Source organism: Magnolia sinica, chromosome 2, assembly GCF_029962835.1.
Source record: "Magnolia sinica isolate HGM2019 chromosome 2, MsV1, whole genome shotgun sequence".
In the NCBI taxonomy this organism is placed as follows: Eukaryota; Viridiplantae; Streptophyta; class Magnoliopsida; order Magnoliales; family Magnoliaceae; genus Magnolia; species Magnolia sinica.
Window position 1 is genome coordinate 21522071 of NC_080574.1, and position 14906 is coordinate 21536976.

The 14906-nt window shown below is 38.1% G+C and overlaps 1 protein-coding gene across 4 annotated transcripts in view; it reads right to left on the reverse strand.

Annotated features, from left to right (window-relative positions):
• Nucleotides 1–240: 240 nt before the first annotated feature.
• LOC131236594 (protein translocase subunit SECA2, chloroplastic) overlaps nucleotides 241–14906 on the reverse strand; it is a 71415-nt gene continuing 56749 nt past the window's right edge. For 2 of the 4 annotated variants that reach the window (XM_058233881.1, XM_058233880.1), the window contains 13 exons: nucleotides 12850–12945; nucleotides 12709–12772; nucleotides 12299–12588; nucleotides 9665–9720; nucleotides 6807–6924; nucleotides 6622–6702; nucleotides 4400–4479; nucleotides 2747–2801; nucleotides 2592–2661; nucleotides 2258–2447; nucleotides 2040–2163; nucleotides 845–919; nucleotides 492–739 (listed from right to left, as the gene is read on the reverse strand). In XM_058233881.1, coding sequence (XP_058089864.1) covers nucleotides 575–739; nucleotides 845–919; nucleotides 2040–2163; nucleotides 2258–2447; nucleotides 2592–2661; nucleotides 2747–2801; nucleotides 4400–4479; nucleotides 6622–6702; nucleotides 6807–6924; nucleotides 9665–9720; nucleotides 12299–12588; nucleotides 12709–12772; nucleotides 12850–12945 — 1464 coding nt within the window. In that variant the 3' untranslated portion in view covers nucleotides 492–574. Of the gene's footprint in view, nucleotides 461–491; nucleotides 740–844; nucleotides 920–2039; nucleotides 2164–2257; nucleotides 2463–2591; nucleotides 2662–2746; nucleotides 2802–4399; nucleotides 4480–6621; nucleotides 6703–6806; nucleotides 6925–9664; nucleotides 9721–12298; nucleotides 12589–12708; nucleotides 12773–12849; nucleotides 12946–14906 lie in introns of those variants that run through there. The other 2 variants (XM_058233879.1, XM_058233878.1) reach the window with 2 other exon arrangements.

Genomic DNA, 14906 nt, shown 5'->3' on the forward strand with positions numbered 1-14906 from the left:
AACTTGTCCATCCATTGCTACATTAAGCTGATACGAAACGCAAGCCTATCAGTTTGATAAGGCTAGGGTTCAAGCCTGTTAGGTGTAATAAAGCTCCAGCTCAGGTCTCTTACGCTACTTGGGTCAGGCTCATGCCTGGGATAGTAAGTTAGTGACAGGTTCTCACCCAGCAAATCACGTATAATAGACTGGGCCCCTCATCACACCACAGAAGAAATTGTTCCATGGAGGGAATATTATAAGGAAACTCCCATACATCCTAATTGAGAGTCATAAGATCAAAAGACAGGTCTAGCCTAATCCACCAAATGGGGATGGCCCATTCAGAGGCCTCCTCACCTGTACGAGAGTTACTACTGTCAACATTTGGGTTTTTTCAGTCCGTATAGGGGTAGATCTTGACAGTAGAATATCTCTTACAGTTATTGCAGGCACTTCAGGCATCAACGACCATCGCACACTACAAATAAAATGGCACACAACAACGAGTGAAAAATAATAATAATAATAAAAGAAGAAAGAAAAAATGAAAAAACTCACATGTATAAAACCACAAGATATGGTACAGAGGAATCTATGGCACAAATAACTCTTCGGACTCCATCGGGGATGACCAATACTGTAAGAGGGATTCTATAGTCAACCTTCTGGTTGCACTAAGCATGGATATGAAAAATCGACACCCATCAATCTTGTATTCTTCTAGTGGGTTCCTATGCCCGAAACTCCTCACATTCACCTGCCAAAATAATCACATAAGCTGACATGTTAGATGACACAGATGGTGGATACGTCCTTGGAGCACTGAAAAGCAATCAATCTGCAGAAGGAGAATGAGAGTTACCGCTGAACTGAGCCTATTCATATTTATCAAATGGTCTCTCCAGAAACAATCCAGAGTTTTCACAAACACCGCTCTCTGTATTCAACAAGGAAAAAGATCAGAATTTTTCCCAGTTACAAACATGACATCCTTGATTATTATTTTCCAATTACTCTGTGTGCAAATATAGATAGGTATCAATCTACACAAAATCAAATCCTACAATCAGCGATGATGCATGATTTTGGCACATCTTTTTTTGGAAATGCATGGTTTCTGCACATATTTATAGGATATTGATCAAATGGTTAGGAATGGCAGCATCATTTTTGCACAGACGTTCACCTGATCATTTCCCTGTGCCTGTGCATCATGGTATTAAAAAACGCTGACTTTACGGCCACAAAGACTGTTATGTAAAGGAAATGGTCACCCACATTACAAGATACAGGGGTGAATCAGTTTGTTATGAAAAAAGAGGCCGTACTGATACGGGGCCAACACACCCCATATTAGCACCGTTATAGGGCAGACATGCTCTCACAGGCCGATACAACCATAAAAGGCCAAATTTGAAAATTTCTATCTCCAATTTTTGTCTCGTTTTTCCACTTCTTTATTCATTTCAACCATGAAGATGGCTTAGAAGCTAAGTTTAAACTAGATTTTGTCCTATTTTGACGATCGAAAGACAAAATTTTAGTACTCGATGAACCGAAGCAGAGTAAACCATTTTGGGAAATATTGGAAGGGGAAAACAATCACTTTTTTTTCTCTCATTTACCACCATCCTTTTGTTGTATATAACAGGCCCTAATTCACCAAATTATGCTTGATTTGTGTTCGATCTGGGCCTGTTTGGTTGACCTTTAGCAAGTCAAGTTGACATGCCCGACAAACAACATTCTTATTGAAGTATGGCCCATTACACCATCAAATACATGTTTAAAATGGAAATTAAATAAATAAATAAATGGGTTCCTCACTTTTTCTTTTTCTTTTAAGAATTGCACCAATGTTTTTTGAGAATTTTTTTCCTTAAAAAGGTAAAGAAAAAAATTTAGCCCTTACAGGGCTGCATCGACCAATTATGTAAATGTGCCGAAATGCCAGCTGTAACAGTTTTACCAAAGCTGGCTGATACGCCTGTTACTTAAATACCTCGGGGTGTGTGTATGTGTGGGAAAGAAAGAAACTAATGGAAAGAGGATATTACCTCAATTTCTTGAATATATGCATCGTCATAACCAGATTCTTGTACAACCTCCAAATAGGAAGCAATCAAAAAGTCACCGAGGTACTTGCGAAGAAGATTAGCGGTTCCTTGGTATCTTCCCTTCCTACATTATATGCAGCATGGAGATCCCCATGGGGCTAATGAGATGAGAAAACACACAACAAGGAATAAAATATTGAACTGAGACTCGTACTCACTTTGCTGACTCATCAGTGTATATGCTAAGCCACCGTTTTAAGGAAGAGCTTTTCTTCCGGATTCCTCTGAATGCATTTGGAGGTACTGGCAAGTTCGGAAGGGAAAATCCATCAACCTCTACAGAGCTCACTTCATGTAACCTTTCAAGAGATGACAGCACAGCTTGCTCATTGATCCCTGTAAATGGATCTGGAGAAATTCTGGCTTCATGATTGCTCATCCATGACATGGTTTTTTTTTTAAAAAAAAAAATTAAATTAAATTAAATTTAACCATTCCAAGAAGCAGATAAATGATACGACAGAAGGAAAGAACAAAGCAACATTCTCTTACCAGCCAATATCTTTCCTCCAATTCCAATAAACTCATTCAAGAGCTTACCCAAATTCCATTTACTTGGATGCTAGAAAAAGAAAAGAAAAGGGGACCCATATAAGCATTAAAAGGTGAACAACATAATGTACATCGTTCAATGACACCCACAATACCTTCATTGGATCAACATTTCCGAAGATGATTTCATCTACCACTGCTTGCATGTACCTACAAGAGTTTTATTTTTTTCCTTAGCCTCTTCATTGGGTCACATGATGTACTATAAGTAAATTGCGTTCACAATAAAGCATGGGTAAATAGAAGTTTGCTAAGCACACATGCATGGGCAATCAAACTCATGTACACATCACGTGTGCCAGAATGGCACAGGTGCAAGATCCAATTCATCCATTAGGTTGGTCCACCCTTCTACATGTTTCCACTACATGAGAGCCCTATTATTGGAAAAGGGTGGATGGGTTAGAAAACTTCAGCCAAGGTTTCAGAGCCGTACATTTGTTTTGCAAACTGTGGCCCACCTGACCAGTGGACCAACCTGATTCTTGGGCTAGGGCATCAATATAATGATGCCTGTGGGTAGAGTGGATCTCACACCAATCGTGCCATGCAGGTACAAGTGTGGCGTGTACATGAGGTTTATTGCATACACATGTGAGCTTAGCAAAGCTCTGGGTAAGTAACCACTAAGTAGGCAAACATATGTCATAAAAAGAAGTCATCTAAGTACTTGAAATGATTTGACACCAAAGATATGCTGCACATTGTGTGACAGAGTTTTCCCTCAAGCACAATTAAGTAATACCTCATGAACTACAATATCATCATGTATTTATTTAAAAAGGGAAATAGGAAAGAAACTTTCAAGAAGTAAAGGGAAGTACAGTATTTCCCAGACAATGAGAAAATTCTTAATAACAACGAAGTATGATATCTTCATGGTCCCTGCAAGCAGATCGAGGCAGTAGATTTACAACACAGGATTCATCTCCCACTATCTCATGAAAAGTTCTGGTTGATCGATCTGTCCAATCAGGAAATACCATCTTCTACGACTAATGAGAAATGTTGGAAATTCAAAACTAACACTATCAAGACAAGATCAACAGAATAACAGATAAAAACACATGTTTACAATGTATTAAGCTTCACTACTTGCCTGAGCACTTCAAAATAGAAGCCATCAATGAATACCTCAACATTTTAGAACTAAGTGCATGGCATGTTCATGCCATTGCCCAGCCAGAAACAGAAACAGAGTCGGAGATGCCAATAAATATATTACAGATATGGCTTGGCATTATGGCAGTGTTTTGGGCTATTTGAGGAGTGAGGAATGATTGCTGTTTTAGAAATTATCAGGCTAGAGCCGAGGAGGTTATTAGAAGAATCTCCAGTTTTTTAGAGTGTTGGGCCTGATTTTTTTTGGTGTTATCATTGTATTCTTCGCTCGTTTTTGCGAGCTTTCTTAATAAAATTGTTGTTATCTCTCTCAAAAAAAAAAGAAAAAAAAGAGATATGGCTTGGCATTTCTCATGTGCTAGATACAGATATGAACACAAGTATTCCATCTTATAAAACTATATAGTCCATGGAATGCTGAGATGCAATTATCTCTAACATCATATGCACTGAAATATGTCAGTCAAAATCTCTATAAAAAAATTAAAGAATAAATATATTCAAAGCCATAACCACATAAAATGACATTTAATATGAACACAATAGAAATGTGCACTATTTGGGGCTGTCTGCATAAGCTGCAGTTCGTACCATTAAAGGGTGGGGAGAATAAGGAGGACACTCACTGGAAAATGTGTTGGCAACAACTCTCGGAATCCCCTGTCAATATCAATTGCCTAAGATCATAGACATGCTTTCGTTGCACCTGAAAGAAGAGAGCAAAATATCTGGATGCTTCAATGCACCAAAATCAATTTTAACAAACAAAAAACACCTCATGTCCTAACTAGTAGAACATTTATTGGTACAATATTAAATCAAATATTTGTAGAAAACCAAATGTCAAACCGTGACTAAATGAAAAAATGACTGATTTTGATGGGGAAGATGAGTGTGTAAAATGGAACATGGGAGGGTGCTTCTCAGCCAAGTCCTTCCCCTTGTCTGGAGCTCTCTGGTTCCCCATAGGTTAAAGCTTTATCTTGGAGGCTGTGGCAAATAAAATTCTTACTCTCAACCATCTCCAACACCAAGTCACAAGCTGCCCGATATGTGCTTCACATGCAACAACAAGGAACTGGTCCACCATTTAGTCATTTTCTGTCAAGTGGCCTGGAAGATCTGGCTTACTTTCTCGACCTTAGTTGTATGATTCTTCCATTTCACCTAACGCTCCTGCTTCAAACTGCATATTTGCACTTTCAATTCAATTCTTGTAGGAACCGTGATTCTCCTCGCACTTCCAACTACTGAGAACCATCTTTCCTTTTTTTTCTTTTCTTTTCTTTTTCTTTTTCTTTTTTTTCCTTCTTTTTTTTTTTTTTGTGTGGATTTATTGCTAATTATCTCCTATATACATGCAGTGGTCACCCCGTTTGCCACCAAAAAAAGAAGATAATCATTCATATTAAGATTAATCATGTGTACATGATTTTAAGAAAATCTAACTTCCCAAACGAGTGTAACTTCTCATAATTAGAGATATGGTGCATTCATTTTTTTATTTTTATTTTTGAAAAGCAATGAAAGTTTTATTAAAAGAGTGCAGACTGCAGAGATGATGCACCAAAGCAACCCACTCAGCCAAACAAGATTTAGCCCTACAAAAGTGTATTCATTTTAAGATACATAGTTTTATAACACATATATAATTATATATAATATGAACAATTCCTAGATGCTTTCACCAACTAGTTTTCAGAAAACAGGCAATTAACCGCACCCACTCCCACTTCGTGCAACAGTTCTAGACCTCTTTAACATAAAGGGAATTTCTAGAAGAAGCCGCGGTGATGTTCTTAGAAGTTGGGACAAGGATCCTTTCAAAGCTGGGAAGAATCATTTGGAGACTTCCAGAGGCTTTTTGTTGAAAGATGTTGAAGGAAAGAATGATCAAATCTTCAACATTAAGCCCGTTGTCTAAACTGATGGAAAGAATCAAAGTTCCATCGTAAGATTGACCCTCATTAGACCTGAGTCACAGGGTGTTTTTATATCAGAATTCTTGACAGATTGATCCTTGATGGGAAATACCAAAAACGGCAAGATGATTGTCAAGTCATATTGGAAAACCCCACCATGGGGTGGTGAAGTTGTATTTACATAGCTCGTATAGCTGGGAATCCTGGGCCTAGTGGGGTTACTGGTATGATGAAAAACAAGAAGGGTGAGATTGCACTTTCTTACTTCAACCCCACTGGCGAGGGAGACTCTGAAAAGCCAGAAGCTCTAGCTCTTAAAGAATTATCGAGTTTAGTTTCGAAAAATTCTCCAGTCGTGGAATTGTCAAAGGAGACTTCTCCAGTATCATTGGATGGACAATTAAAGGTCATTCTGGACTGTGGAAGCTTTCTTTCTTCTTCAATGAAATCCACACACTTACCTCAAGGCTAAGCATTTCAATTGGTCAAGACGGTAGAGATGTGAATAAATGGCTGACAGGGAAAAAAAAATCCTTTATCCTTCAGGAGAATGACTGATCTTAGCAAAATTAATTCACATACCATGCATACTTAGTGTGGAACGTGTGCAGAGCAACTGTTGTTTGTGAACTAAACTAGGTGTAGTCTAGCACATGTTCCAAATAAGTAAACTCGTTTTTTTTTTTTTTTTTGGACTGCCAGTTATATTGAACATCTATATAGGGATCATAAACCCCAACTTGTAATGCACAAAATATTTGCAGAAAATTCTTCTACTTGGTATATAAACCCTTTTGCTTATGACTTGCAGAAAAGCGTCCCAGCAAGAAAGTTCCAAAAGAAAATGTTTTAAAATGGAAAGCACCACAGAAGAATTAAAACCATTAGGAACAAAGTTCAAGTATCAAAAAGTACTGAATATTTACCTCTAGTACTTCATCGAACTCAACAAGACTTTTTCTTATTCCAAAGAAGTATTTCTCCGCATTAATTTGCAGGGCCAAAAGCTACAAAATTTAAGTTGATGAATGTCAAGGAGTCACCTTGCGTAGTTTCAGAAAGAACAAGATTTAAACAACTAGGTGACAACAGCTAAAGGCTTGAACCACACCTGTTTTACAATTGTATCACCCTCAATGGGTACATCCTCATTATTTGTAATCTTTGATATAAGTCTAACAGCCCACTCTGTGTCAAAATTGAACTTCTGAAACATCTCATCCTGCAAGCTGTTCCATAAATAAATATCCAAGATCAAGTTAAGATGAGCCTTTCAGTCTATGAGTGAAATACATCGACCAAACAAAATAATAATAAGTAACAGGATTCCTTTGACTTTCAAATCAACAAACAATGCTGCATGATCTGTAGCTTTTAGCATCACATTATCATGAACATCCCCCTCCTCCTCCTCCTCCTCCTCCTCCTCCTCCTTTTCCTTTTTTTTTTTTAAATTATTTTATTTTTGAAGAATTTTGCCTAGAAGTTATTTTTATCCTTATTCAGCATTGTCATCTCCAATTGGAAATTTGTATCACAGATATGGGCTACAGGTTAGCACCTTATTTCAACAAAATAGAACAATTTTCAGAATTTTCAAAAGTTGGCACAATAGCAAAGAAGAATATAAAAATAACAGATTAATTAGAGCATTTACATTGTTAATTCATATTATTTTCATGCATCCTTTTCCTTATGCTTTCATAGGTTATATGTAACACAGGTCACAATATTTCAGGAGCTACGGATGCTTGAGCGTCAATAAGAGTACAAAGTTTCCCCTTGTAAAGCATGCTTTTGATGTCGTACATCCCAGAATATCCATGGTTTTCCCTAGTAGAAAGGTTCCTCAAAAGTTAAACAATTTTCCATGGTGAAAGTTTTATTTAACCCTCAAACTTCGTCCTCTTTTAAGATCTCTTCTAATTAAATTTCCTTCTATGAGTGACCTTGTAAAGTTTAGAGAAAATTTGTGGTTTGAGCCTTGAGGATAGTTTACAGAAGCAACAAGAACAAAAAGCAGAGTGGCAGCTGGAACAACAATGAAAGGTAGCAAACAAGCTGTCCTCTAGGAGCCAAAGTGTCTTGGATTGTTTTTGAAGCAGAAGAATGTATAAATGGAAACTGTGTAATATTAACCTCGAGTGACTGAGGAAGATGAAAAAAAAAAAAACGACATCCTGAGTCTAACGGACTTAAATTTTAGGCCCAGACCGGCTGTCAGGCCTAGAATTCCAGCCCATCCCCTGCCTGAAGCAGTCCAGGCCCAACAGGCAAGCCTGGACCATTTGCAGCCGTACTAAGAATGCGAATTGCAATTATTTTCAAAATCCCATTTAATCAATATGTAATTATATCAAGTTGCAACTTATACGAATGGCAGAACACGATTGGTGTAGCAGACTCTAATTAGTTGGGACAAGGCTTGGATGATGATGTTGATCAAGTTACTACTTTTCACGCCATTCTCTTATTATCATAATTTGAAAAAAGGGCAAATGATGTATCCAGGACCACACAAGATCAATAAAAGATGTATCCAGACCACTCAAACAAGCCAATTGAAGATCTGACCATGAGATTGTAGCAACCCATATAGGCCCATCTCAGCATCCTAACCAAAAATCGGTTCAATTCAACCATCCATAGTGAATATCTGGACCACTGAGACATCCAGATAAGACTTGGACTTTGTGACTGTCCAGATTTTATATATGGACCACATCAATGGTCTAGGACGGTCTGATCAAGGATCTGGATCAGATGACTCATTTGAACCAAATTCAGCAGTCTGATTGGACTATACAGTGCACTGATCCAAACAGAAGGCCCCTATTGATCCCATGATCAGCTTTGGTTATGTGACTGATGGACTGAAATCACACTAGATCAATTGGTTGATCCTTATTGATCCCAAATGTCAACCAATTTATTTTTCTATGGATGTTTATGCAAAGGTAAACGCAATATACGAGTATTGTTGTACAAAACATTCCGTAAGGTTGATGTGTAAAGAGTTTTAGTTGCTCTAAAGTTGTGGTTACAGCTATGTTAGTTCTCCTATTAGTTTTGTGGTCCACAGGTCTTACTCTTATTGATAATTTGGTATACGTCATATTCTAGCGTCCAGAATAGTAAGAGTCGACATCCATAGGATCTCTGCTAAATCTTCTTGTATTAGACCTATAAAAGGATATCTAGTCCATACACTCCGCAGTTTTGATGATTGAATAAAACATTCCAGCATGTGTTGCTTCCTTAGAATTTGTTGCTTATTATTCTAGAGAGAATGTTTTGTGCACAGATACTAGCATGCAGCTGTGAGGCTGTCTGGAATCATCTAGAAGCCCGCATTTCTTTATTTTATTTCCTGCTGCACCTGGGGAGGTCTCTTTGAAGATCTTAGACTCACATCTGGAAATACAATTTTAGATTCAACTGTTCCAGACTTGAGTTGCATTTGTGTGTGATTATATTGAAGATTTGGCCCCAGATCTGAAGCACAAATCCAGATCCACCATGTACAGTGTACTAGATCTGACTTCTGCACCTTTCTGTTGCATCAGTTTGCCATCTTTTGTGGAGATTTAGATCCAGATCTGAGATTTAAAGATCTAGAACCAGAATCTGCAGCTTGTCTGCATCAAGTAAGGGGATCAGCAAAAGTCATCCAAGTAATCAATACAACGGAGACAATCAGCAACATAAGTTTAGAATTATGGAAGTTTCAAATATTCATCAAAAATAAAATAAAATTGTGGAAGTTTCAAAGTTAGCAAACTTTCACAAGCTATGACAATGGTGCACTCAACTGTAAATTTCACAATAATCTGGTAATCAATTTTATTAATAATCATTAGGAAGAAAACATGATTACAGAATATGTTCTAACAAGCAAGTAGTTCCAAGAGCTATCAATAAAGTTTCATTTTGAAAAAGAATAAGTAAAATCACTGTCCAGAACAGTACCTCACCATAAACCTTGTTGATCCAGGGTCACCTTGTCTACCTGCTCTACCACGAAGCTATTAAATAATATTAGATTAAAAATGAATTCAATATAATTTTGACATCATCTGTGAAGAAAGAAACGGAGAAGAAACCTATACAGATAAATACTGAGGTGAAGCAACCAACTGGATGGGTTTTATTGCAGAGGAGGATACTTGACAGTAGCAAGAGATGCTCGAAAGCCCTCTAGTCAAATCTCTGGCACCTAAATCCTCTTTTGTAGATGTATGTTATGAAAACAAACACATAAATAAGGCCTAGTGAAAAAGTTGGAAATCTATGGCCTAGAAAACCATTTTTTCTATGTTCTTTGTTAGTCAAATCATCCTTGACCCAACTACCCATTTGGACATGAGTCTTCGGTTTCTGGAATTCGGTATGCTAACAGCCAGGAGACATGTATTATATAGCCGCAGGAAGTTGGTACAGTATCCAGGGACAATGCATTTTGAGAAGTAAGCTTAAAATGAAATTAAGGCTGCCAAGGGGATCTGAGCACCTCTTGATGTAGGTACAGTGGCATGCAGCTTCTTGGTGTATCTAAAAAAGAAGGCTCGTGTGGTAAATATTTAGTTGAAGGCTGTAGAAAGCAAATGATTACAAAACTATGGGATTATTGCCACTTCCAAAGCAGAACTCAGGAGATCCACACCAGCTACCAATTATATAAACCCTAGATGCCAGTGAATTTATGGATTAAAGGTGACAAGAACACCATCGGTTGGATAAATCGCAGAGGTCATCCCGTGCCGTGACACTTTAAGCAGGATTGTTTGGTAAAAAAATAACCAGCCAAAGTCTCTGAATCGATGCCGAAGAAATTGAAATCAGTAATAACTTGCAAAAGCGGATTGAACTCCTTACAGAAGGGCTTCCCCACTTCTTTACGTTAGTATTTTTTGTTCTTTTTCCTAGCTTAATCTTTCTTTATAGAAAATCTCAACTCATTTGTTCTCTCCTTTTTCCGTTGTCGTCATCATCTAAGCCTTACCCCAACTAATTTGGATCAGCTACACAAATCCTGTTCTGCCATTCCACTCTGTCAAGACTCAAGGGACATAACTTCAATTAAGACCATAGGTTAAGTCTCTTCTTACTACCTCGACCCACATCCTTTTGGGCCTTCCCCTTGCCTTTTAGAGCCTTCAACTTACACCAACTCACTCCTTACCAGCACATCTTGGTCTCCGTTGCACATGAGCAATTCATCGAAGTTTGTTTTCCCTCATCTTATTACCTATTGGTGCTACTCATGAGCTCCCCTGAATGCATTCGTTTCTAATTCTATCATTCCTTACTTTCCCACTCACCCTTCTCAACATTCTCATTGCAGCTTCACTCATCCTATAAACATGTTGTTCCTTAACTGCCAAACATCGTCCCATAAGCCATGACTGGTCTTATAGCTATCCTATAAAATTTCCCCTTCAGTTTGATTGGTACATAAATTATCAACCCAGCTTGAATTCAATGGGAAACATCCTTCACAATCCCTCCACTCTCATGAATTATCGACCCAAGCTATCAAAGGTCGTCATTTTGGGATACTTGGTCAGCAATTTTAAGTAATTCTTCGTTTCCACCCCTACCGAATTGCACTTCATATATCTTGGTTTATTCGGATTAATTTTCAATCTTTTAGATTTAAATTATCCCTCCATAAATCTAGCTTTGTGCTTCGCACTCTCTCATCTTGTCAACCAAACTATGTCATTTGGAAACAACATACACCATGGGATCTCTTCTTGTAAATGCACTGTCAACTCATTGGCCTCCATGCCAACCCTGGTGCAAGCCTACAGAAATTGGGAACTCTTTTGTCTCTCCACCAGTGGTCCTCACATTTGTCTTGGCATAGAAAATATTTTGAAAATTGGTGCAAGACTTAGTTGATAGAAAATATTTTGAAACAACAAGTCCCCTCTAAACATAGAGAGGCAAATGATATTGCCTGAAGTCTTGGAAAAGAAGAGAGTTGGTTTTTGTGGAGAATTCTTCTCTTATTTGATCTCTTTTCATTTTCAACATATTCCAGTTGATCAATTAGAAAACAGAAAGACTGTTTTATGCCATAAAGCCCCTCATGTATCATAACAGCTATTAGAAGCTACATCCAAGCGCATCCAGTATTTGAGAAAGTATTATTAGATTTAAGCAACTATAATATCACAAGCTAGAATAAAAGTTAATGAAATCAAAAGCCAAGTATCTTAATAAGTATCTTCATACTTGCTGCCTGCATGGCAACCTCTGCATCATAGTATATCCATATTACACAAGGCAAAGAAAATAGCATTGTCATGTGTCACTCTCACTTCTTTTTTTTGAACAATGTCACGTTCACAATATATATCACATAATACATCAAACAGTGAATGACTTTATACAGTTATTACCATCATCGTCACCAGCTTCATTAAATGTTTATATATAATTAAAGAAATACTTAACATATTCAATTTGCATTAAGTTTCTGAGAGTGCATGTGCATCAACACAAAGGCATGCGATACAACACTTAGCTATGCATGCTTGTATCAAGATCATAGTATGGCTTCTTCTAACAATGTCAATTATAGAGAGAATTACTCACCTGATTATCTATTCGCCGAGACTCGTGCAACGATGTCCCAATCACATGAAGGCCCCCCAACCTTTTCACCTCGGACCCTTCAGCACAGCAATGTGCCTCGCAGTCCTTCAAGACCATAAGATAAGCATGTGCTATTGTAGGGCCAATAGGATACATCTCAGATTCCTCAGCAATAAGTTTTTCTAGCTCTTGCACACCAATTGACTGGCTCATATGGATGGAATCTGAAATCATAGATTTTGCCTCCCTATATGTCCAGCACTTTTCCTGACTTTTGCAAACATATTTTGCTGGAAATTCATAAGGAAATTAAAAAGGGGCCAAAAGGATAAGATTACATCCTTAAATTACTTTACATGAACAAGCTGAAACAAGCATGACCAAAAACTTAATGCCTAAAGTCTACTTACCCATGAGTGCTGTCTTTGCTAGTAAAGCAAGTGATGATGGTCCAACTTTTATCTTGGACAAACCCTACATCAAAAGATTTACCTGACAATATCAAAGCTGCACAGGTTCTAAAATAGCAAGAAGAACCCCATGTAAATCACCTTTTGAGAGACTGCCTCCCCATCAGTTTCAACATTTGGTGCCTCTTGCGTTAGAAATGGAAGTAAGCTGTCCTCTATGATTTCTTTTGCAAGCATCTTGAAACACCAAAATTGAAAGGTACAAAATGTTAGCTGCTATGAACAAATAGTGAACTTGTTACGAGTCGATATCTACCACAGGAAAGGGCTCCTAAAATGTATCAAACACGAAAAGAAGTCAGCTATCAAAATGAAAACAATCTCATTATCATCTAGCATTTGAAGATGTGCATCATGCATTCCCTACTGTTGCTGTGAGCTAAACAGATAGTGTAGGTGAGACCAATTACTTTTCTTTTTTTCCTTTATTTATTTATTTTTGAAAGGCTAAGTGAGACCAGTTATTCATCACCAAAAATATTAGGGCCTGTTTGTTAAATCTGAAGTCTTGAAGCCTGAATCTGAAACCTGAATCTGAAGCCTGAATCTGAAGTTGGAAAGCCTATTCAGATACTGTCTGAAAATTAAGTATTGAATCTCAAACAACCTGTTTTTTAACAAACATCTGAAATGTCCGAAATCTGTTGATTTGACACATTTACCTGTCCCCACAGGAAACAGTCATGATTGAATCCCTACCATTAAAAACAGTCATGATTGAATCCCTACCATTAAAAATTTCACTGTTGATAAGGTCATAAAGACCTAGATGAAGAGACGACACAAATATCATCTTGATCCAAATCTTTTGTGGCCCATACAAAAATTTTAATGGTCAATTACCACTGTTTCCTGTACTATGGTCCATTTGAGATTTGGATCTGCTTCATTTTTTGGATCATGCCCAAAAATGAGCTTTCAATACCGATGGACAACGTGGATGTAGTCACATACATCACGGTGGGCCCCACAGCCAGGGTTCCCACTGACCTCAGTGGATCCGGGGACGGGGATTGCCTGCTGATGATGTCAATAACCCGTAGCTATTGGATGGTGTTGTGTGGTCCCCACCATGATATATGTGTTTTATCTACACCATCCATCCATTTTTCCAATCATTTTAGGGAATGATCCCAAAAATGAGGAAGATCCAATTATCATGTGGACCACACCATAGGAAACAGTGGTGATCGGTTGTCCACCATTAAAAGCTTCTTGGGGACCTCAAAAGTTTTAAATGAAGCTGATATTTGTGTTTTCCCTTCATCCGGGTCTGTGCGACCTAATCAACAGGCTGGATGGTAAATAAACATTACAGTGGGCCCTAGGAAGTTTTTAATGGTGGGCATTCAATCACCCTTGTTTTCTTGTGGTGTGGTCCACTTGAGATTTGGATATGTCTCATTTTTTAGCTCATGCCATAAAATGGTCCGGAAAAATAGATGGACGGCATGGATAAAACACATACATCATGGTGGGCCACAGAGCACTGTCTAGTAGCCACATGCTACTAGGCAATCTGCATTTGGATTCGGGACCCACCGAACCTGTGCCCACAAATCATGGAAGCGGATTGCATGGTGTGCTTGGTGTTGACATCACCAAGTTTTGTGGGGCCCACCATGATGTATGTGTTATATCTACATTGTATATCCATTTGGCGACATCATTTTAGGTCATGAGCCCAAAAATAGCCAAATCCAAAGCTTAAGTGGACCACAAAATAAAAAGCAGTGGGGATAGTGATTCCTACCGTTGAAACCTTCCTAAGGCCCACAATAATGTTTACTTGTCATCCATCGTGTTCATGAGGTCACACAGACCTGGATGAAAATTAAAAACAAATATCAAATTGATTCAAAACTTCTTTAGCCCCCAAGAAGTTTTCAATGGTAGACATTCAATCCCCTTGCTTTCTGTGGTGTGGGCATTTTTGGGCCCATGCCCTAAAATTTTCTCATAAAATGGGGAGACAGTGTGGATATAACACATATATCATGGTGGAGCTCACAAAACTTAGCGACATCAACACACCAAGGAAGTCGGGCACACCACATAATCCGTTTCCAAAATCGGGAGCGGATTACTTGTTACCCGAGTAACAGCTTAATGGGTGTTACCCTTACCGTGTGTGGCCC